This window comes from Myiozetetes cayanensis, unplaced genomic scaffold, assembly GCF_022539395.1.
Source record: "Myiozetetes cayanensis isolate MyiCay16 unplaced genomic scaffold, myiCay2020 scf4, whole genome shotgun sequence".
NCBI lineage: Eukaryota > Metazoa > Chordata > Aves > Passeriformes > Tyrannidae > Myiozetetes > Myiozetetes cayanensis.
In genome coordinates, this window is record NW_026087631.1 from 21,169,316 (window position 1) to 21,192,650 (window position 23,335).

The 23,335-nt window shown below is 41.8% G+C and overlaps 1 protein-coding gene across 2 annotated transcripts in view; it reads left to right on the plus strand.

The window, feature by feature from the left end:
• Window positions 1-1,151: 1,151 nt before the first annotated feature.
• Window positions 1,152-23,335, plus strand: part of MCTP1 (multiple C2 and transmembrane domain containing 1) — a 188,710-nt gene continuing 166,526 nt past the window's right edge. The window contains exons 1-2 of one of the 2 annotated variants that reach the window (XM_050329308.1): window positions 1,152-1,867; window positions 16,919-17,006. In XM_050329308.1, the coding sequence (XP_050185265.1) occupies window positions 1,286-1,867; window positions 16,919-17,006 (670 nt within the window). In that variant the 5' untranslated portion in view covers window positions 1,152-1,285. The remainder of the gene's footprint in view (window positions 1,868-16,918; window positions 17,007-23,335) is intronic. The other variant, XM_050329307.1, reaches the window with a different exon arrangement.

The following is a 23,335-nucleotide window of genomic DNA, read 5'->3' on the forward strand; positions in this document are numbered from 1 at the left end:
TATTTTTTTCCCCCTATGACTATCTTTGGCTTTTTTGGTCCTGAAATGTCATTTATCTGACAGGACTCATCAAAAGAACCTCCAGTGATTCAGAGGTTATTTTGGCTATTTTCTTGAATACTGTAGATATAATTCCCAAACCCCCGATCATTCGAAAGCACCCACTTTTAATTTGTATTCTCCCTGTTCTGTTCAGCAGAAGTTGTACTGTTAAACGCCTGGCTGCAAACTTTTTGGGGAAAATTGTATATAGGTGGCCAAATTCTCAATGGTGTGAAGAAGTGTCTTTTGAAATGAAATCAAAAAGTATGCTACATAAAGGTATGGTTCACTGTACCCTAAAAGATTTCTTTTGCTTGTTTGTTTCATGGAATGTAATGCCTTGTTCTGAAATCATCCTGCTGGTATTATTTTAATTAAAAAAGACACTTTAGATAGCGTTAAGCATCCAAAAATGCAGTGATGGGACTACTAATCTAGCATGCTGTGATGAGGAAATTTCTTTTTTTCTTTTTTTAATTTAAAAAATACGAGAGTGGCAAACGCCCATATCTGGCGGGTCTGCCTGGCCGTGCTACGCATTCTGTGCCCACCGCTGCCGAATGGCAGAGCCGGTGACGAGGCCGGTATTTTCTGCAGCGCTTACTGTACCTGCAGGAGCAAATCCGACCGAACCTTTCCTCCACAAGGTTTCCGCGGCTTGGGGACGATGCCTGCCTGGCCGGGCACTCACTTCACGTTCCCACCTTCACACAGGGGTCTGGGTGTACCCCGATCCCGAAGGAGACCGCAAATACCACAGCGCAGACACCCCCTACCCTCGCTCTCCGCGGCGACCTCCGGAGCCGTTTGCCCTCCAAGCCTCTCGTACGGTGTGACCGTCTCCAGTGCAGAAAACAGATGGGGAGGGGGGCAAGATAAGCCCCCTCCCGCTATGTCCTCATGTGCATTGCCGCACGTATACATAGCAGAGCCGCCGCTCCCCTCGCACCTCGCTTCGAGCTGCTCGCCGCCACCGAGGGGACAACCAGGGTGGGGGGCCTAGGGAGGCAAACTTTCCGCCCGGCTGGGCCAAGGTGAGGGTTTCGTCCTTCCTTTAGCTTCAACGTCAGCGCTGCAGCTCCAACCTCCCTCGGTCGCGCCACTCTGAGTGGAGGGCGGCGCGGCGGAACCCTGCGCTCGTTCCTGGCGGCGGGCGCTCCGCTCCGGCCCGCCCCGCACCGGAGAGTAGGCGCCGGGCTCCGGCGTGCTCTGCTGCCGCCACCGCCTCCGCCGCAGAAGAAGGATGGAGCCGGGCAAGGAGCCCCGGCTGGCCACCGGAGGAAAGCCCAGCGAATCTGAGCCGTCGGTATCCTTCCAGGCCCGGCTGTGGAAGAACCTGCAGCTGGGGGGTAAGGGCCGGAGCGGCGGCGGGCGGGCGGGAGCCGAGCGCCGCACTGCGGAGCCCCCCGCTCCGCCGCCGCCGCCGACCAGCGGCAAGGGGGACCTGCCAGCCGGCGCAAAGTGGAGCGGCTTCAAGCGGCGGCGGCAAGTGCTGGACCGCGTCTTTTCGTCCTCCCAGCCCAATCTCTGCTGCTCGGCGGCCGAGCCGCTGGAGCCGGACGGCGAGTCCGGCTCCGCCCTTCGCCGCCTGCGGGAGCACCTGCTCCCCCAAGGCAAGGGGCCGCCGTCCGCCAGCCGGGTCGTGCCCGCCGCCGGCGATGAGGGGCAGGCGGGTGGCAAGGAGGGGCGCCGGCCTGGGGCGCACCTGTCCCACCAGAAGAGCTCCTCGTTGCCCAGCACCGCTTGCCTGGAGCAGCTGCTGCAGGGCTCGCCCACCGTCGGCAGGAGACAGGAGCAGCGGGCGGAGGACGGCGATGGTGGCGGGGTGAGTGTTGGCCCCGTAGCCCTTCGTGGGGCTGCCCTGGTGGCCCTGTACGTACTGGGCCGAGGTGGAGGGGCCGGCGGGATGGAAGGTCCCGGGGAGGGCAGGCGAGACGAGGCAAGGCGAAGCGGGAAGGGCGGCCGGCTGCTAGGGAAGGGAGCTGAGGAGAGAGAGGTCAGAGGACGGCCAGCTCTGGGTGTCAGACCCCCGACCGCTCGCTTGCCAATGGGGATGTCCTTCGCCTGAGAGGGGGAACGGCCAGGGGTCCGCCCGGCTCGGAGCCCTGCACTGCTCTGCACACCGTGAAAGGCCGTGCGGTGGAGCCATCCCGAGCTGCGGGCGCAGCGCTGCCGGGGGTGCTTGTGCACCGGAGCAGGAGCTACTCCCCTCAGACATTCCTTTTTATAAACCACGCAGAGGAAGTTTGGTTGGAGGGGAAGTTGGGGTTCCCTCGCTCTCACGCCTTTCCCCGGAGCCACCTCTCACCTCTCCGAGGGCTCTCTCTGCTGCTGTCTGCTCTTGACACATGAAGCACGGCTTTTCCTCAGGCAGCCTCTGCTTTTTTCCTTTTGTCTGGTTATCCAACTTTGAATTATTAGGTCTTTAAATTTCTGCAGGACACTCAAACGATGATCATTAGTACACATTTAACAGACGGTAGAACATACTGGGTAGTGCCACATGCAGCTGGTCTCTTCAGTCTGATGAGACAGTCGTTCTTCCCTGTTTATTGAGGCAAGGAGGTGAAAAAAGTTGGAGGTCATCCGATTGTTAGTTTTGAAATAGGTGGTGAAGCAGATGTTCATAAGGGCTGCTAAATCTTGCCATAAATTTCCTGCAACAAAACTGCAAAGCATATGGATATTTCTGGAGTTTGTGTAATTCGAAGCAGTCATCCACTTTTCTTCAGGAATAATTGACTAATATCTATTGTTATAAAATGTTTTCTGGCATACTTAGGGAGAATTAGTAGCTGAAGTAAAAGGTACGCTCTGTGTGTTGTCAAAAATAAGCGGTGTGTGTACCTGTGCTTGGCTGCGTACCTCTGCTTGGGATCTAGAGTGATGGTAGTTCTGTGATGATTTGCAAGTGTCCCTTGATATCAGTGGGACTTTCATGTGTGGCAGAGTTCAGAGGAATACATCTTTACAAACATGTGACCTAACTTTATGTCTGAATCTTACAGGGTTACTTTGGTGATAGTCATCATCCTGACTGTAAACCACAGTGGTTTCCTTGTATAATGCTTGTAAATGTTTTACATCATTGCTTATTGATGTGGGATTATCATGACAGGTGTCTGCAAAGTGGGCAATTCTCTGCAGTAGTTAGTCCCTTCCTTCCCACACCCCTGGCTCACAAAAATGTCATGCACATTTTAGTATTATTGTTTAAGACTACATGATATCATTCTGCTTTAAAGACTGCTACATCTAACAAATAAACAAATATGAAAATGTGGGGTTGTCTTTACACAAAATATGCTGAGTTAGAAGCAACCCACAAGGATCATCAAGTTCCATCCCTTAGTACTGCACAGGACCATCCCTGAGAGTCACACCATGTGCCTGAGAGTATCATCCAAATACTTCTTAAACTCTGTCAGGCTTGGTGCTGTGACCACTGCTCTGGGGAGCCTGTTCCAGTGCCTAACCACCCTCTGGGTGAAGAGCCTTTTTTTTATATCCAATCTAAACCTCCACTGACACAACTTTAGGCCATTCCCTCAGGTCCTGTCACTGGTCACCACAGAGAAGAGATCAGTGCCTGCCCCTCCTCTTCCACTCAAAAGGAAATTGTAGACTGCAATGAGCTCTCCCATCAGTCTTCTCCAGGCTGAACAGACCAAGTGACCTCAGTCACTCCTCATATGGCTTCCCCTCAATGCCCTTCCCCCTCTTTGTTGCCCTCCTTTGGACACTCTCTAATGGCTTAATATCTTTCTTATATCGTGGTACCCAAAACTGCCACAACATTCAAGGTGAGGCCACACCAGTGCAGAGCAAACCGGGACAATCCCCTCCCTTGCCTGGCAGGCAATGCTTTGCCTGATGCTCCCCCAGGACACAGTTGGACCTCTTGGCTGCCAGGGCACTGCTGACTCATATTCAACTGGCCATCAACCAGGACTCCCAGATCCCTTTCCGCAAAGCTGCTTTCCAGCATCTCATTCCCCAGTCTGTATGTACATCCAGGGTTGCCCCAACCCAGTGCAGAATCTGCCCCTTTTCCTTGTTGAACTTCATATGGTTGGTGACTGCCCAGTCCTCTGATTTCTGCTGTTGTGTTCAGCAAAGAAACGACATGTTTATTTACAAAACCAGGTCAATTGCTATTTAGTTGTGAGAGCACTGGTCTTGTTTCAAGCAAGTTACAGTCAGCATTTGGAAAGAATACTGCTAAATCAAATCAAAGTGGAACCCAGGCTAACACTTGTCTTTAATTAGCAGGATTATAGTCAGTTCCTCCAAGCAGTTTCTAGTATTAATATGGGCTGTACCTGCATACCAAACCTGCTGGTTTTGATATTAAATAAAGCTTGTTTGTGTGTTTGTGGAGTTTGCAGAGCTGCTGATCATGTTTGTTTTGGAGGGATAATTTGAAATACAATAACTCTTCTGATATTGCATAATGAGCACATTCACTGCTGTTTTCATCTCTAGAAGTGTAATCTCACTTGATTTAATTCAGAGGCTTCATTGAGCCATGGGATAGTTCTGGAAATGAGATTGTGACTATAAAGCATTGTTGAACTGTCTTCAGGTATGACTGGTGCTCTTCAGTGATCTGCTAACAGACCAAGTACCTTCCATTATGAGCAGCTGGAGTTTCCAGTTCAGTGCACTGCAGGAGCCAAGTCTTGCATGCTTACTTAGAGTTCAGTGTACTTCAGGAGTCAAGGCTGCACCCCAGGGCAGTAAGGTCACTGCCTTACCTTAGTCATGGCATTTACACCTCTCTGAGGACTTGAGATTGCACATCTGGTAAAATTAGTTTGGAATAACTTGCGTTTTTAAATCCAAGCTTTACTTACAACAGCACAGACTTTTCAGCACTGTTTTTTTATTGCCCAGCAACCTTACATATCCAAAGATGAAAAAATTCTATAAACTAACAGAATCACAAAAATGAGATTAAATTACCTAAATGTAAAACAATGTAAGATTTCAACTTCCTTTAAAATGTATTTAAAATTTTATTGAACTATAGCACAAGTAGATGCTACTGCTTCTTTTGGATCTGTTGAATTTTTTAGCAAATCTGTAAACAAAAAGACCTGCTAGATATTTTAAGGGACATGGTTATGTCCCATAATAAAATCCCATGATAAGTCAACTTTTTGTGCTTTTAAACTGAAATAATATAGTTGTTATAAGTGAAAAGGAGCTTAGGCAGTGGATGGGAAGACTTACAGTGTAAGGTGCCATAATCTGTGGATTTTATCTTGAAATGTAATTTTTGGCATAATCAAACCATTTAAGTTTAATTTGAACTCATTAAAATGTGATATAGTGCTATTGCATTGGGCATGGACAATCTAGCAGACTCCTGGTTTTCTTATCATTGAGTAAAGTGTCTGTTATAGTGGATAGGGTTAGTACCTGGGTTTAAGTAGAGGTGCACACTTAAAAGTGGAGCCTTATACAAACAATACCTATTATATTTCCACACTGAATACTGATCTAGTTCTTTACTGAAGACTGAATACTCTGTGGAGCTGTCCATGAATATTTTTGGGTAGGTGATCATAGCTATTTATTGTCAGAAAACTTAGCTTCCTGTTAAAGGATAACCAGAGTGTAAATGTGGGGTTTTAGAACAAAGAAATGCACACATGTGCAATTAAACATCGTCTTTTCCCAGCTTCTCCTTGGCCAAACCTTCTGTAACTCTCCATGTGGTATCCAATTACCTCCATGTAACTGATGTGTGCTGCATCTTTGAGGGAGTGGGAGGGGGACCATGGAAGCCTCCTAGGATGTCCCATGGGCAGGAGATGATAAGAACCCTCCAGGGGCAATGCTTCACAGTGCTTCCAGTGTCTGAGTGTGCTATCATGCCCCAAGGCAGTGTGGCAAGGGTCCCTTATAATTTGCATCTTCTTGTCAGCTGGAGCTTGAATTTATCCAGCAATGCCTGTACCAACATGGCCTTTCTCTTGAATGTGAGACATAGCTTTGCATGGAAAGTTTTATGCTATTTGCATTTTGTCATAGTAGTGTAGTGAAAACTAGGAGGCTGGAAATATCCTTGTCTGTTAAGATTTGCAGTAATAAAAACCCTAAAAGTGTTTCACAGCCTTAATCGGAGAACATAGGTATGGGCATATGTTGTTTTGAATCAACAGTGAACATGAGGAGGGCTTAGGGAGAGGATCCCTGACTTAAGGGGCATCCAGGCTTCAGTCTGGCTGCCACAGTAAGAGCTCTTGTGAGCACTTTTCTCCAGTGGATTTTCTTGCAAGATAATGCTCTGGTAACAACAAATCCTGTGACTTCTTAAAGCATGTTCAGGTTGAGCCATTAAGTTGAAAGAGTGGACAAATTCTTAACCCCTTCCATCAATGTCTGTTTCAAGTTTTGTGATTGTGTAAGTAAACTGGAGATGTGGCAGGGCTCAGGGGTTACTGCGGAGGGAAGAATAGGGGCTGACTAGAGCTGCTTTTTAGCCTCTAGGTTCTTAGCCATAGTAAATCAAGGGTCATTAGTTTTGTGAACAGGGACTATTTGTTTTGTTAATAAGCATCCTGCAGACCTACATTTGTGGGTCTTCAGGGCCAGAGATTGGAAAACAATGGTCTAGATTATGTAACAATGACTGATGCAAGGGAGAGATTAGATGAAGTAAAAAACTAGACATATACATCCAGGTACAGTATCTCTCCCATTCTTGCAATAATGTATAACTGTTGGTCAATAGAGTTTGTGTAAGAAGGTGGGCTGTGTGTAGGGCACATGGGAAGGATCTGCAGGAAAAGGGAGAATTTAATGGGCTGGGTTGTATGAGGAGAGGTTGTACTTTCAAGGTAAGGTGCATGGTGTTGTATTGGAATGCTGGGAAAGAGAAAGCGAATAGCGATGAAAAAGGAGCAGAGGTTGAGCTGTGAGGAAGCCTGAAGACAAGAGAATTATGAATTTGGTGTGAAGGGGGATTTGGAGCCAAAGCGAAACAGACTGGCATACGGTGCACATTTCTCTGCCTCTACCAAATAAATCTATGTCTGGCTTAGAGCCATTTGAGTCAGCGAAGTTACACAAGGGAAAACTTTGGCTTGTTGGTTATAATTGACATTTGTCACAGGTCACGACTGAGTAATTGATCCAGCCAGTGGAGGAAAAAGAACAAAATAAAGACAAAAGGCTGAAAACATCAATGAAAAGTTACACAGATAATATCACCCAAGAGAATCTTAATTGCTTCCTTAGCTAATTTTATTGAGAAGGATGGCAGTGGTGAGGAAATCTGAAAACTGCTGACTGAAAGTGTTACCTTTTCCTGTCATAACGCCGATACAAAATAGAAAGAGTTGTAGAGAGCTAATTTGCACAGGTATTTGCAGTATGATTTGAGAGCAGCATAATTCTGAAAATTAGGAGGGCAATATTTGAGACAACACCAGAAGGCTTCCACAGGGATTGAGTAGATAAATAAATGTCAGAAGACTGTGGAGCTCATGAAATTACATAGAAATAGCAACCATGAGTAAAAAGCTGTTGTTAATGTTCATTTCTTTTTAAGAAAACTGTAGCAGCTGATCAAAGCTGTTTCTCCAAGAGTTGAATTAGACAACTGTTCTGCATTGCCCTATTTTGTCATTGTATTCATTTCTAATAAAAGATTTATCTTTCAGCAGCTTGAGATATGTTAATCTGTTTCCTACGCTCTGTCAGCATCTGACCAGTCTGTCAACTTACAGTATGTGAGTAGACTGTATGTATATTACTGACTTGGAAACCAAGATATAGTGCAACAGAATTGTAATTTCTGCTTAATTAACTAAGGAACATCTGCAGACTTTTCAAAGTGAGCTGCATAATTTTTCAGAATTCACCAGTTTACATTTATCCTTATATGAAATATTTAGATGTTTTAAAGTGAACTAATAGCAGCAGTTGATTTACTGTTTATCTATATGACCTCATTTAAGCTTTATTTTCTCTCCCCCCCCGCATTTACTGCTTATATATGAAGATGTTAATTAATAATTTTATAGAGAATAACAGATATGGATAGGAATTAGAACAGTGTTTGCACTGAAAAGTTAAAAAAATGCTTATTTTGTATCGAGTGACTCTGCTGTGAAGTGTTTAACTTTCAGTGTAGGGGTTCTATCTGGATTTCAAGTGAATGTGTCAAAACTATAACTTCAGTGTACTTCATGTATATTTCATAACCTATTGACCTGTGCTGAACTTAAAAAATTTAAAAATACAAACACTTAAACGTAGTTATAGCATTTCACTTTTTTCCCCTGCAAAAATGCTGAAAAATGTTTTTTCTCTATTTTTGACATGGCAGGTGCAGAAAATTATTAGTTATACCAGTAAGACCTATCATCAGTTTCTATATTATTGCAAGGAGAATTACTTTCCAATGTTTTTAAAAAAAAAATGTTAAAAAGTTTTAAAACTGCCAGTGTGTCATTTAGTGTGCAGCTGTGCAGGTTGTTCCAAGTTAGCTGATTTGTTTTGTGATATGGTACTAACAAATTAATAGACTAAAGTGTCCTTTCTTAATATTTTTTTTTTTTTTTTTAACTTCTTGAATGAATTTCTGATCTTTGGCAAGGTAACTAAGAACTCACAATTGATCTGAAAATGGAATTTGCCTTTTCCTCTCTAATCTTGTTATGCATCCTAGATCTCAGATATTAGAAGTGTTTCCTTCTAGGGAATTTTAAGAGGTTAGCTATAATGTAAGCCCTGAAGCTGTTAAGTTTAAGAAAAGAAATATTTTCCTCTTCCCATATAAAGAAGGCAGAATTCCCACTGGTTTTGTCTGTGGTAGACTTGATTTATTAAAATGGCTAATTAGATCACCTTTAGTTCAGTATGGAGTTTTGTTTTATGTAGAGTTTGTGTTGTTTTTAGTGTATGTTCCATTCAGTGTATTTCTATAATGGTGAACTGATGACAAACCATGGCAAGTGCACCAAAAAATGATCTGTCTAGTTTTGTATATTTTGAAGTCTTGTGGAGTAGGTGATTCATGCCTTGTCACCAAGCCAGAAGTTTCATCTTTCAAAGGCTTCGGAGCTATGATATATCATCCCTGTCAAAAAATCTAGTTTTGAAAGGTCCAGATTTGGTGTGAGTAGTGGGACGTGAGGAAAAAAGTATTGCAGTGCTGGGATTTTTGTCAGTAAAGGCACCTCATGTTTCATGTGAGTGATTTTTTTGGTTAGGAGGAAGATTATGTTTCATCAAGTCAAGTAATCACTGACTCATCTTTAAATGGTGAGCAGTCTTTTGTTCATTTGTGCTTGGATGTTGCCGATTTGATTTTCTATGTAGTCATTTGACCAAATAACAGAATCACAGAGTGGGTTGGGTTGAGTTGGGCTGGAAGGACCTGAAGGATTATCTTTTTTTCCACCCTGCTGCCATGGGCAGGGACACCTTCTACCAGGTTGCTTCAGTCTGGCCTTGGGCACTTCCAGGGATGGGGAACCTGTTGCTGTGCCTCACCACCCTCACAGTGAAGAACTTCATCCTAGTAATCTGTCGGGAGTGGACCAGCAGAGGCCTACAGAGAATGGAGACAGATACAGAAAGGCTACGAAGAAACCTCGGAGGAAGAAATCGATCTAGAGGTGCTCTGACAGCTGCAACTGCAGGAAGCGCCTGAGATCCAGCGATAAGACGCCGCTTCCACAGACCCCTGCAGAATTCCCCTATCTGTGCCCCCCTCACCATTCCTCCCCCTCCTTCCCTAACTCCCAAATCTCCCTATATGGCTGGACATATCCCTGCAGCCAATCCCTCCATTTTCCCTTATCTCTGACCCTTAGGATTCGTGCCCCTGGAAAGAATCCCACCCTTGTTCGAGACCCTTCTATGTACCTCTCTATATAAACTGACACCTTGTTTTAATAAAGAGCCATTTTGTGAGTCACCTATCTGGGGGCTCGTCTCCTATACAAGATGTGCGCGAGGGTCTATCGCGGGGACAAACCCCACCCGCGATAGTAATCTAAATTTACCTTCTTTCAGTTTAGAGCTATTGCCCCTTGTCCTATCATTGATCAAATAAAATTTGTAGTTTCACATTCTTAGAAGTTCCTGAGTGTTTTATTCTTTCCTTAAAGAGTCAACTATAATCAACTATATAAGTGATTGGAGGGTGATAAATATAAACAGAATTCCTAAAACCATATTTTGGTGGGTGTCCAGGTACGGTGTTATGAGTAAGAAACATCACAGCAAATAAATTTATAGGCAACGGAAAGAATCTTACTTCTTTCTGTGCAAACTGGGGCATTGGCCATCAAACCTCCATATTTTTACAAGTCCTTGTATTGGCTCCTAAGCTAAGTTTAGAGTCCTATTACAATAGTTCAGATTTAACAGGAAGAGGGTATAAAGGTCACGTTACCAAGTAGTGATAAGTAAAACAACTAGGCAAACAACAACGCATGGTCAGAGTTCCTGACATTAACATGATCTACAGAGCAAGGTTAATTTAATTGCTCCATCATAGTTCCTAGTAGGAAAAGAGAAAGAGAAAATGCCTTAATGTAAATCCAGTGATTAAAAAGAAGGCACTATCCATTTGGTGTGAATACACTGTACTTTATCATGGGCATTGGTAGCTACCCATGAATAAGTGCCCAAGGCATCTTGAATCGCTGCTCCAATAGTAGATAAATCCATTAAAATTGGTTGTCCTGGGTGGTGCTTAAGCTTAACTGGATCTTTATGTTCTCTTTTGTGAAAGGTCCAATTAATCCCCTCACCCCTAGCCCACTCCTGTACCCATGCCTGGCCCCCCCTTCTCCCCCTCTGCCAGCAGTAACGTGGCTACCATTATTTGGTTGGATGAAACCAAGCTTGGGTAAATAACTGAACTACTGTTTTAAAACTCTTTGTGTGCTTTTGCCTGTGTCTTGACTAACGGCTTCTGCTTGGGCTAGTCCAGATACAGTCCACCAATTCGAAGTGAGAATACTTACGGGGTCTCCCGTCTCCTTATTTAACTGATCTGGCAATAACTGTGATATCTCGGTTCCCATATATGGCACTGTTTTGGTAGCATTTTGCTGACCATGACCGTCATATGTGGTTTCAATTTTAATTAGGAGTCCAGATTCTACATCCTGCATTTCCTCCAGTTAGATTCTTTTTCTCTCTTACACATCCCTAAAGCCTCTTAATATGATAATGCTCAGCAGCAAGCAGCCCCTCTGCTTGAAGCCTCTTTTCCTTTTCCTAATCACACTCAACAAGAAGCAGCTCCTTCTCCAGAAGCCTGCTTTCCCTTTCCAGGGGATCCAAACCCCCTGACCAATAAACAGCCTTCAGGGTGAGGGATCATGGTTCACAAGAATCATTTATCAGTAGGAAAACCCTTGGTTCCCAGTATCCCTGGGCTTCCTCTTCTGCAGCTGCTTTCTGCTTCACAGCAGTAGGTGCCTGTGCTTTGACTGTTTATGCCTGCCCTTCTACAGCCTCTCCCTTTTTCACAGCTGGCTTTTCTTTCTGTGGGTTTTCACTGAGCCTTCTTAAATACCTCCATTGGCTGTCCTCTAGTTCACTTTTTGAGAATGTCGAGAGGAGTTTCCTGATTATAGGCTAACCAGACCTCCAGCTGGAGGTGAAGGAGTAGCTGGAACAGCTTGAGGGCCCTCAGGACCTTCTGCCACTCAGGAGAAGAGATCCCAAACATTTTGGTGTTCTTCTGTCCTTCCAACCACTTGGGTACCAGTTTTTTGAGAGCAGCATTGGGCAATCTATCCATCAACTCCATAGAAGAGATCCCCTATTTTCTTCCTTCAGCTCATAGCATATTTTGCCAAGTTTCAAACTCCTTCCCTGACCCAGGCATATAAGGAGGATGATTGTTCTTTCTCTTGCTCAATTTGTCTAACTGTAGGCTTTTGTCTCTCCATATTGAGGCTAACACCCCTTCTCCTCCCATAATTCATCAATTCCTAGGCCATCTCTCCCTACATCAGAGGTCTTCCCCAAAGGGTTAATGCATCTTTACAATTGGTCTTGCAACTGAATTGCATACATTTTTAAGGAATTTCATACTAATACTGTACTAACTGGCAGTCATGCATTAGTTGGATACAGTCAATCTTCTGAGTATTTTCTGTTGGAGCCCCCATGCTTGACATGGGGATTCTTATGTGGTCTCCCCTTTCCAGGGAAGATAAACCCCTTGCCCATTAGGCAGCTCTCTGGGTGAGGCACCTGGGTTCACCCTGAACCAGGATCATTTAGCATTAGGAAAACCTCTGGTCCCTAGTTTCTCTCGGGGTTTTCTCTTCTGATAGGAGGATACTGTCCCCACTAGTTAAAACATATTCTGTTTCTGACTCCTGTGGTTGCTTGCCATACTTCTCTTGGAGTTTTGCTAAACTCTCAGCTGAATACAGCACTGAGTTTGTAGTTATTTCCTTCTTCTCATCCTCCCTACCCTCCACTACTTCCATTTTAATTAGAGGTCACATTGCTACTTGTTTCCTGTGCATGGTCTCCCTGTGCTCATCTAATTCCTTACTGGGTACAGGGACAGAGAGCTTAGTGTTTCGTTAGTCACTCTCTCTAAGTTTTGCAGCCTTTCACTTGCTAACTGCTGCTGCAATTTCTCAACTAATTCCTTAACTGAGATGCTGTCCAAGATCTTGTACTCCCCTCACTAGCTTCTTATCCCTGCTAGGGTACCTATGTCACTCAGTATATTCTCCCACTCTGAAGCCTTACAAAGTTCAAGGTGCATTCTTCTGATAAGGCCTCTTTCCATATTAAGGAGGGATTCCAATTTCATTCTTTCATTTTGTTCTCTATCTAGACATTTTTGTAAGGGGTCAGCCAAATCTTGTAAATGTTTTTGTAAAGAGTCAACAAAATTTTGTAGGAATTTGTTTCTCTCATCTTGCTGTCTATCCAAAGATTTTAGTAAGGAGTCATGAATCCTTTTATCCTTTTATCAGCACAACACACAATACTCCACATTTGAAGATGAGGATGGGGTAAGCATTGTCCACGAGTGGAGAGTGGTCAAGATTTGGCATTTCCTGGGCTACAGTATCTTGCTCTACCTTCTTGCAGATCCAGAGCCATATTCCACTGGCAGTAGAACAAAACTCTCACATTTATCTACCTACTTCTTCAGGTCTCTTCACCTAGCTTTTGAAAATAAATTTTTTTATACTTTAGAGGCATATTGCAGCTAGTATGCTCTACGGCAGTCTAAGAAAAGGGTATGTGGTTTAATCTACCAGTCTCTTTTGTGCCTGTGATACAAGATTGTTTTGCACTGTTTTTGTGCAGACGTTTTAACCACAGAGAGGTTGCAGGCAAGGAATGTTATTTTTTAAAAATAAAAATAGGCCTTAGACTTCTAGTCAGACATAACAAAAATTGCAGTAATTATATCTAGACTACATACTCCTTTCTTTATTAAGTCAAGAAGTTTGTGTTGTTTTGTTCCTTTCAAGGTTAGGGTGTTTTGCATGTCTTCAGACATTAAACAGATTTTTCATGTGGTGGAAAAGGAAAATAATGGCATATATCTTAGTTGATACCAGCTGGCCATGAGCATTTTTTGTGTGTGTATACCACACTTAATACTAGCAAAATACTTACCTTAATGAACCAGGTCAGCTGGAGGAGCTGATTAGCTCATACTGTTCTTTCTGGATTGGGGCTGTTTGTTCAGCAAAATGTGATTGTGTTTTTCCCAGAACTTCTGAGCAACATCATCTGGTTTGCAGACTCTGAGGTATTACCATTTCAGGATCACTAGTTACACATCAAGGGGATATTTTGCAAGTTACTTTATAGGATGCATTTTTACTTAGTTTTGTTATGTCTACAGAGTAATGCAGATTGCTGTAGGACAGCTGTAGTCGGTTACTTTCTATAAATGCTGCTGCACTATTTCTGGTACTAAAAAATAATTATGATGCTTTACAGTTGACTCTGGCTGCTGTAATACTAATGTGGAGAATGTGGAAGACATCTGTTGTATCTGTGAATGTGACTCATTTGCCTAACTTTTCTTATGTCATGGGTGGTTTCAGTTCAGGGGTCAACTCTTCCTTCAGTCTGTCCATCTCGGAATATGAGCAGTGAGGTTGTGTCTTCCTCTTCTAACGGTAGACACAATAAAGCAGTAATTGGCCAAAATATTTTCCTGTCTTAAAATTGAAGCTGGATACTTCAGCCTTTCTGTTCTTTGTCTGGAATCTCAATATTTTTGTTAAATATTTATTGAAAGTAATTTCAACACATTCTGTACATTTTAGACACAAAAAGTGAAAGCATGCCCTTTCTTTGTCAGGTGTGGTGTCATCCTGCACCAGTCAGTAAGAAACAGCCTTGAGGCAACATCACAACATCACTAGTTGTGATGGAGTTTGTGTTTTGGATTTTTGTTTGTTTTTTTCCTAAGTACAGAGAGCTTTTTTTCTTGACACTGTTAGAGTGCAGAAGTTCAGAAAATTTGGTTTTGAAACAGTTCTATGATTAGGGTGATTGTAGGCTTTCATGCATGCTCCCAAGTTGCTTGTCTAAATATTTTAACTTTAGTTTGTTACTACAGGCCATGCAAAAGTGGTTCTTTGTTTCCATTTTAATGTTTGAACTCATTAATTAAATTAGGTGATTGAAAAAATAATTTATTGATAGTTGTGTTTATTATGGCAACCTCCAGTTTTAATGGAATGGTACTTCAAATGGTACTACTGGGATGCAGAAATACTGGTTTGACTTTCTAAATACTTAGGGATAGTTAATATCTGTGTGCTTTTTTTTAAATGGTTACATACTGTAGGCTTGTTACATTGCTCACTTAAGTGTTTCTAGTCTCCTTGAAAACTGATTCATATAAATATCTAAAAGAAACTGGAGCTCTGTTGCAAGAGAAAAAGAAGGAAAAACATTGAAAAAGATGTGAGAAATGCAAAAGGAAGCAACATGTTTAAACCAAGAAATTTTAATGTAGAGCTTGCATTCTGCCTTGGAGGGAGAGAGGGCATCTCGGCAGGGAAGAATATAAATGTTGGGAGACATCATGTTTCTTTTGTAACTACAAATTCTTGTAGAAGGGCAAGAAAGGGGAAGGAAAGTTTTGGGGTTTGTTGTTACTGCAGAACACATTCCTTTATTTCATAATACTGTGATAAATGCTGCGGTCATGGATAAGGCTGGGGCCATTATGCAGCTTTTTCCTTACTTCTGACTGGACTAGATACTAAGCATTGCCGGAGTGGGGGTCACTGTTGCCAGTCTTGTATCCTGCAGACAGTGCATTAAAAAAAAAATGAATAAAAGAGATGATAAGTGAGGAGTTAGTAATTTAAAAGAAGCTGGTGCCTGCCTTCTGCAAGAGTCTTGCAAGGTCTTCTGATATTTTCAGGCATGCTTCATCAGTTATTTTACAAGGACAAAATTAGAAGATAAATATTGCTCGATTTCAAGAACAACATCTCCCACCAAATCAAAGCTCATCTAACCATTTTCTTTGAAATGCAATAGTGTTGAAAAAAATTCATTGCTGGGGAACCAGTGAGCATATCAGTGTGCAATTTGGTCAGTACTGTATGTGTGGCAGCAAAAGTTAACTATGTTAGGGCTCAGAGTTATGACTCTGGAATAATGAGAATAAACCATTTGTTGAAATGCCTTTATTTTGTGCCTTCCTTTGTGCTTTAGTTTCATTATTACCTTAACAAGAAAAAAGGGTTTAGTAGGAAGAAAGAAGACAAAACTTGTTTCTTGTTGAAATAGTACATCACTTGGTACACATATAATCCCTGTGATATTTCTATCATGTTGCTTTTTTTTTTCCTTGCAGAGAACCTGTAATCACATAATAAAATATTAACAGCACTGCTTTTAAAAGATTTAGATCCTAGCTTGAGCATATGTATGTGGTGAGTTCCTGTATGTACTGTGAATGTATAATCAATATAGTTGTTCTAGTCTTAAAATAAAATGTGGTGTTCCAAGCACACACTGTAATTAGATTCTACTTACAGAGAGGTGTGTTAAAAACTATTTTGCAAAAGCTTATGTGTACTGTACTGAGAAATATAGTTTTTCTACTTTGTTGTATGGGACGGAATGTGGTTACTGTTCATGCAGTCTGGAAGTCCAGAGCGTTCCTTGCATTCTGACTTCCTTTATTGGTTTGGTTGTGGATTTTTTAAATGATACATTTTATACAAATAACTAATCTAAGAGTAGTTCTCCTGGCATGCAGAGCTACAGCTGCATTTAGTGTCTTTTATGATTATTTTCCCCTCACAGCTTCCCCCAGAACTTTGTGGAAAAAAAACCAAAGTATTGCAGTGGCTGACAAAATCTTAATTCATGTATATTTATTCAATGCATAGATTGTCACTATTGGATAAACACAGGATTTGAGGGTACTGGTAATGACTAGTCCAAATAGTACTGTAAGGTCTAGGTTTTTTTCTTACCTATTTTGCTCTAGTGGGCCAGGACTGTATGTGAATGTAATTAAAAGTGGAGGTTCATAGAATCATCACATGTCTTGGGTTGGAAGGGACCTTAAAGATCTTAGTTTCACTCCCCTTATATCACAGAATTATTTTTTTCAAACATATTTTTAAAATAATGTATTTAACTAGAATTGTCAAGCAGTTTATTTTTCTGGTGGTGTTTTTTTTGTTTCTGTTAAAAAAAAAGCAAATCTCAGGAATTGTCATACTGATGAGATGGGCATATTCCTTGATGCTGGGTATTAGCTCTGAGGTGGGGGAATGGGATATGGCCTCATCTTAGTTCAGTAGGATGGTGATACCTTACATAAAACTTTTAGTAACATTAGCTATTGCATTTTTATTTCCCTCCTCTGCAGAGAACAAGTAACTCTGGGGACCCTGGAGTGTACCAGTTGGATGTTACTTTAAGAAGAGGACAAAATCTAGCTGCCCGGGACCGTGGCGGTAAGTGTGCTATTAAACACTGCCATAATGATTAGGAAGCTACATGTTCATGATGTAAATTTATATGAGGGTATTAAAATTACAATTAAGCTGTGAGTTGTAAGTGTGTTAGTACAGCTCAGCTTAAAACTTTGTAGTTCTTTGGCTCAAGAGCATGAAGTGAAAGGAGCTAAGGCCAGTTAAGCCCACACAGGTGGAGTAATAAGATTTAACTAATATTGGTTTAATACTTGTGCTAGACAATTTTCCTCTCTTTTTTTAATATTTTAAAATGAGAAAGGGTCAGTAGATTTATTTTAACCATGTGGCTTTGTGCTGTCTTGCTTGCACCTGTGCTGTCTTGATGTATGTTTTATTCCTTGACTGCTTAATTGATAAACACTGGAGCTGTGTTTAAAAACAAAACCAGTAAAACCTCTGTATTGAATGTGTCTAGGCTTTGCCTATTGTTGACTCTGCCAATCTCATATTAGCATTTTTGAGTCTGCTCTCCAACATGTATCACACACATAGTTTAGATGTAGAAAGGATTCCTAAGAGGTGTATTTGTTGAACACAACTTAGTGTCTTTGTCCATACAACTGCAGCTCATATTTAATATTAGTTAAGTCAGTAATCCACTTTCTGAACAGTGATATAAATATGATAAATCCGATTAACAGCATATATGGATTACCTGTAATACATTTCCTGTGAGATAGAAGAAGCCATAATAAATATTTAAAATAAATAGTATTGCACAGGACCTTTCCATGCTTACCTGATAAAGTTATATGACTGCTTTTAGATCTCAAATATGGTAGCAGAAACCTAGATAGCTGTTTACATGAATAGGAAATTACTTCACTGATACTTATGTCACTGAAGCTGAAGTTTTGATACACTCACTATTGCAAGAATAAACTTTTCTTCCTCTAGGTATATTGATATTCTGCCAAGGTTTGCTTGACGTTCGTTAAATACAGACATTCAAATGTTTTGTTGCATGAGCTAGAGAGACTTCCTCAGTTTCTGAATGATGTGTTGAAATTAAGTCACATCCATTATTCATATTATTTACAAATGGATAAAAAATTGAATGTAAACATCATTATTCATATGCAAGGAAGACATATGTACTTTTTTCTCCCACAATAGAGGAGTTTAGGTCTAGACTAAATAAAGAACAGGAGATCTGATTCCTGAGGTGGAAATACCAGGTGCTGTATAAAATGTCAAGTGCTTTAAAAGGTAATTTCAGGAAACTGCTGCTTCAGCAGCAAGGAAACCTCTTAAAGCTAACTGGAAGGCAACATGGCAAGAGTGGTATTTTCTCAGTGCTTATTATTCCCAGAGCCCAGAATCAAGGGTTGCAGTCTTCTCCTACCCTGTTTCAGAGCCAGTAATTTGCTTTGGATGGTATATACCTATAACATTCCAGAAGGCTGTGCAAGTACTGGTTCTCCTTTTGAAAAGGTACAGGAGAAGGTTGTTGGGCTCTGGAACCACAAAGTAGTCTTGTAACTTGAAATCTTACCAAAAAAGCAAGATGCATGGATTATGTTTTGCTCCTTTCCTGAATTTTTTCTTGTCCCTGAAGAAGCTCAGCACTCCCATCTTGACCAACCAAGGGAATGTTTTACCAAGCCACTGCAAGCTTGTCAGGAAGGAGAGTGTACTTTGCACTTTAGTGAAGTACAGATTTTCCTTCAGACCAGGTGGATACTACAGATGTGCTCCCTTCTGCATTGAAGGTTTAAGATCTCAACTGGGTTTGGACCTCCAAACTGAGCTTTTGTTTTTTAAGAGCAAAATACAGAAACTGCACTTGGTACTAGGACATCAAGCTAGGACCCATACACTTATGACTGAATGTCCTGGCTCCCATCCACTGTGTTTTCCTTTATGGAGCTACTTGGAGTGAGTTTTTAGGAGCACCTGCAGCATTTGAACTGAGGAGACAGTACAGACATTAGTCAGGCACTCAGTGGATTCGGACGGCAGCTCAATAGGAAGTGTACAGAAAGGGACTTGATTTGGGTAGTCAGTTTTGTCTAAATAATTTTTAAACTATAATAGTAGCCTTTTATATTAATTGTTTAATATATCACTAATGATTAATATATCTGGTGGTGTTTCACTAAGAAACTGGGCATGTAAAACTGATTTCTTACTGGAAATTTTTGTGGGTGCACAGGAGATTCAGTGAAGATAAATCTACAAAAGGCATTGAAATGCACAGAAACACATCTAGCTTGGAAGGTCTGTGCTGCAAATTCTTGATGTCTGGGAGGGCATTGGAAGGATGTAGTATATGTATGTGTCCTCCTGTTTGTCTATTAGCATCTGCTTACAGCCCTCATGGAGACAAAGCACTGCACTCACAGGACCTTTGCTCTGGGCTAGTATCAGTGTTTCTGTGGCACTGTCAGCATGCTCCAGCAGTGCTCATAGCAGATATTACAACGCAGAAAGTGATTAGAGGACAGTCCATGAAAGGCACGGTGTAAGAATGTATATCCAAATGCTAAATGGAGCTACTGAGACAGATGTGATATATATTAAAACATCTTGTAATATTTACCCCAGGACTGTCTTAAAGAAGTCTTATACTGTAAGTCTGTAACAGAATGTAACACCTGATTCTTCCAAAATCTTTCTCAGATCCTCCGCTCAAGACTGACAGTTGAATTTTCTCCAAATACAATGAATTTCACTCTAAAATAATCCTTGAATTCCAGTTCAGTTTTAGCTTTCTGTTCTTCAGTTCTTGAACTGCAGTTTCACATAACTTTTTTAAAAACCTGCTGCTTGGAATTTTAAAAACCTTGCAATCTTGGAATTCAAAGTTGAATTCTCAAGTCATGAATGTTCTGCACAATTTTTCTTCCTCAAATTTATAAAAAGAGATACCACAACATACTCAGAGGAATAGGGGCTAGATTAAAGCTATTATTTATGTGGCTAGAAATACCAGCATTAATCATAGCTATTATTTGATAAATGGCACCACTGATAGTCATAACAAAGGAGGAACAGAACATTCTTCATGAGAAGACCAGTATCTTGCCGTTGTCTTCTCAAAGGACTGAATATACTTCATTATAACAGACAGTATTATGTTCAGGAAACTTCCCTTGTCCAGCCATGGAGGAGGCACTCTGACAGTCACACTAGCATCACTTGAACTAGGACCGAGGCCCCTTTGCAGCTACACACCCCACACTCACACACTCAGACCAGGTTTTGTTACCAGCTCGACCCTAGATTTCCCATGGCAGAGTATCAGACATCCTGATCATTAAAGTAAATTGATCTTGGTGCAATAAGTAAATCACAAAATAACAGCTTGAGCTGGGTGTCTGCAAGGAGGGAGGATCCCAAACAAGGAAACCCTGGGCTTTTATATCGTTACAGTCCAAGAGCCTGTGGGTCATCGGCTCCTGCTGCGTCTGTGAGTGTCTGGTCCCAGTGCCTTTTGTTATGCAAAGGGTCAGCAGTTCATGGCCTGCTTACATTGCAGCTGCACACTCTGAATGTATTGCTCAATAATGCTATGTTGTGTGCAGTATGACAGAAGGAAATGTAAGCTTCATTTTAGCTCTTCGTCTTCACTACAATCCTGTCTTCAGTCCTTCCGTGTACCCTGCAGCTGTGGTACCATAACTTCACCTAAGCTACGTGATGAGACAGTTTACATTTTAGCTTCTGGCAAAATCCTGTAGTAACCTCCGATGTTTATAACATATTATCATGGTTTAACCCCATCCAGCAACCAAGTACATGCAGTCACTTGTTCCCTTCCCCACCACAGGGATGGGGGAGAGAACTGGAAAAGTAAAAGCAAGAAAATTCATGGGTTGACGTCGCGGTCGAAGCGGGGAGGCGACATGGGTTTCAGGATACCAGCAGCTTTTTTATTGCAACAGTACAGCTACCTTTATACAGTTCTGGGGTGACACATGTACACACAGCATTGGTTTACCACTTCATAACAACTCATGATTGGACATACAGCCACATGTCCTAACACAATAGGCTGACATTCTAACAGGAAACCCACTGTGTCACAGTCCTACTGTCCGTGGTTAACCCTCTGCCAGGTGTAAGAAGTTCCATCTTCAGTATCTCAATTTACTGAGAGCCCAGAACCAGCTGGGCTCCCCAACAGGTTGAGATACAGTATAATAGGTAAAGCAAAAGCTCCACGTGCAAGAAAAACAAAACAAGGAATTAATTCACTGCTTCCTATGGGCAGTCGGGTGTTCAGCCATCTCCAGGAGAGCGGGGCATAAGAGTTACTTGAGAAGACGAATGCCATCACTACAAGTGTCCCCTACCACCTTCTTCCCTCTCACTTCACATACTGAGCATAATGCCTTTTGGTATGGAATATCCCTTTGGTCAGTTAGGAGTCAGGTGTCCTGGCTGTGTCTCCTCCCAGTTTCCTATGAACCCTTGGTATCCTCACCAGTGTGCCAGTACAAGAAGTGGAAAAACCCTTGGTTCTGTGTAAGCACCGCTCAGCAGTAACAAAAACATCTCTGTATTATCATCACTGTGTTCAGCACAAATCCAAAATGTAGCCCCATACTACCTGCTATGAGGAAAATTAACTCTTTCCCAGCCAAAACCAGCATACATATTTTTAAGAGCTTTTTCTGCAGTTAAAATTTTTGGGTTTAAAAGTCCCTTTTGATTTGTTGCTGGTATCTGACTGCTTGTATGTGGAGTTTATGTGGCTACTTTATTTTGGTAGCATATCTTTACAGATGTTTGCAGTATCTTAAATGGATTTTTAAAGCAAACAAAAAAACCACTATTTATTTTTGCTTTAAAAGAGGCTCATTTTGAGAGATGCAAACTGAAATGTTATAGCACAGTGTGTGAAAAGGGGAATTACCTCTTAGTCATTGGCTTTCTCTGATTCTCTTTGGTCTAAAGAAAGACATCAAAATATTCTTTTAAGTGTTTTAAGTGTGCTTTCCTCCCAGGTGTCTCCTTGCTTCGGTGGAGCATGTGATCCACTCCCTTTCATCCATTTTAAGAAATGTATAATGTTGGTTTCCTTTTCCACTTTAGACAAAACTGGGAAATAAGTAGCACAGGTTAATCCCATGATGAATTTGTTGCCTTCTGCCTTTCAAATTTATATTATTTTTATTTTTTTCGGAAGTGTGTAAATATTGACCTGATCTTCAAACAGCAATAGGGAAATACTTGTTCTGAGCATAAGAGAAACATTTATTGGCATTTTCATGATGACCAGAAGTAGTGTGCTTTCTGGTTGAAATCTCACAGGAAGAGTTCCTGGAAACAGCTGTTGATTGCCATCTAAGATCTTGACCTCTAAATGGAAAATACTGCCAGATCTCTTGTGTCTGTCTCTGCAGGAGACAGTTCAGTAATGCTTCCTAAAGCTAGAAAACCTTTCTTTGTAGAAAGAGCTGAGGGGTTGATCCTTAAGTGGCTGACTCTGGTACCTGTACCCAAAAATGGTAAGAGGAATGCCAGAAATAGTGCACTTAGTGCTCTGACGCAGTGCAAAGGCTTGCATTTCAATTTGATAAATTTACCATTTCTGATATGAAATATTTATAACAGTAATAAGCTAGCTGCTTAAATTGAGAATAACTGGGAGAGATGACTGTCAAAACCAGGAGAATATGAAGAATTGTAATAGTCCAAGAGCGTTCACACAGACTGCTTTTCATCTGGGCAGTAACTCTGTATACATCTGCAGAAGAAGGAGTAAAGAAAGAGAGAGAAAAAGAGAATATCACAGCTACTACTGGAGTCCTATGCAAGTTCAGCTTCCGTGTGTCTAGGTGGCAGGGTATGCAGAAGCATAGACAGCACATGTTGCTGTTTTTATTTGCTTTGGTGCCCTTGTGACCACACCCCCCACCCCCAGGCAGGACTTCTGGTGTGGTATGGGCAATGCTTCCAGGCTGTTTTTGACTGACAGCTTCTCTGGGGGTGCCCAGTGAGATTTGCAGAGGCTGGGATATGGGATAGGACATTACTTCACCTTTGTGAGATTCAATCTGTTCCTTCTTCCCATCCCCAGTCCCACCAACACTTGAGTTGGTCCGAGCAAATAATATAATAATCCAGTGTCCCACAATATCAGAAAAATTAGTTATGAAATGCAAAAATAGCTTTCTAGATTTTTCAAGCATTTTTTGATTAGTTGCTTTTAGGTACTCAGAATTGAAACTGACAGTTTGCAGTACTCTAGGAAAGTTCATTTGCAGCAAAGATAGTGTTTGCATGGAAATGGACTGTGGACTAAGTAGGTTTATTGTAGTATCAGAAATCACAGCACATATTAAACAGCAGGCTTCCTG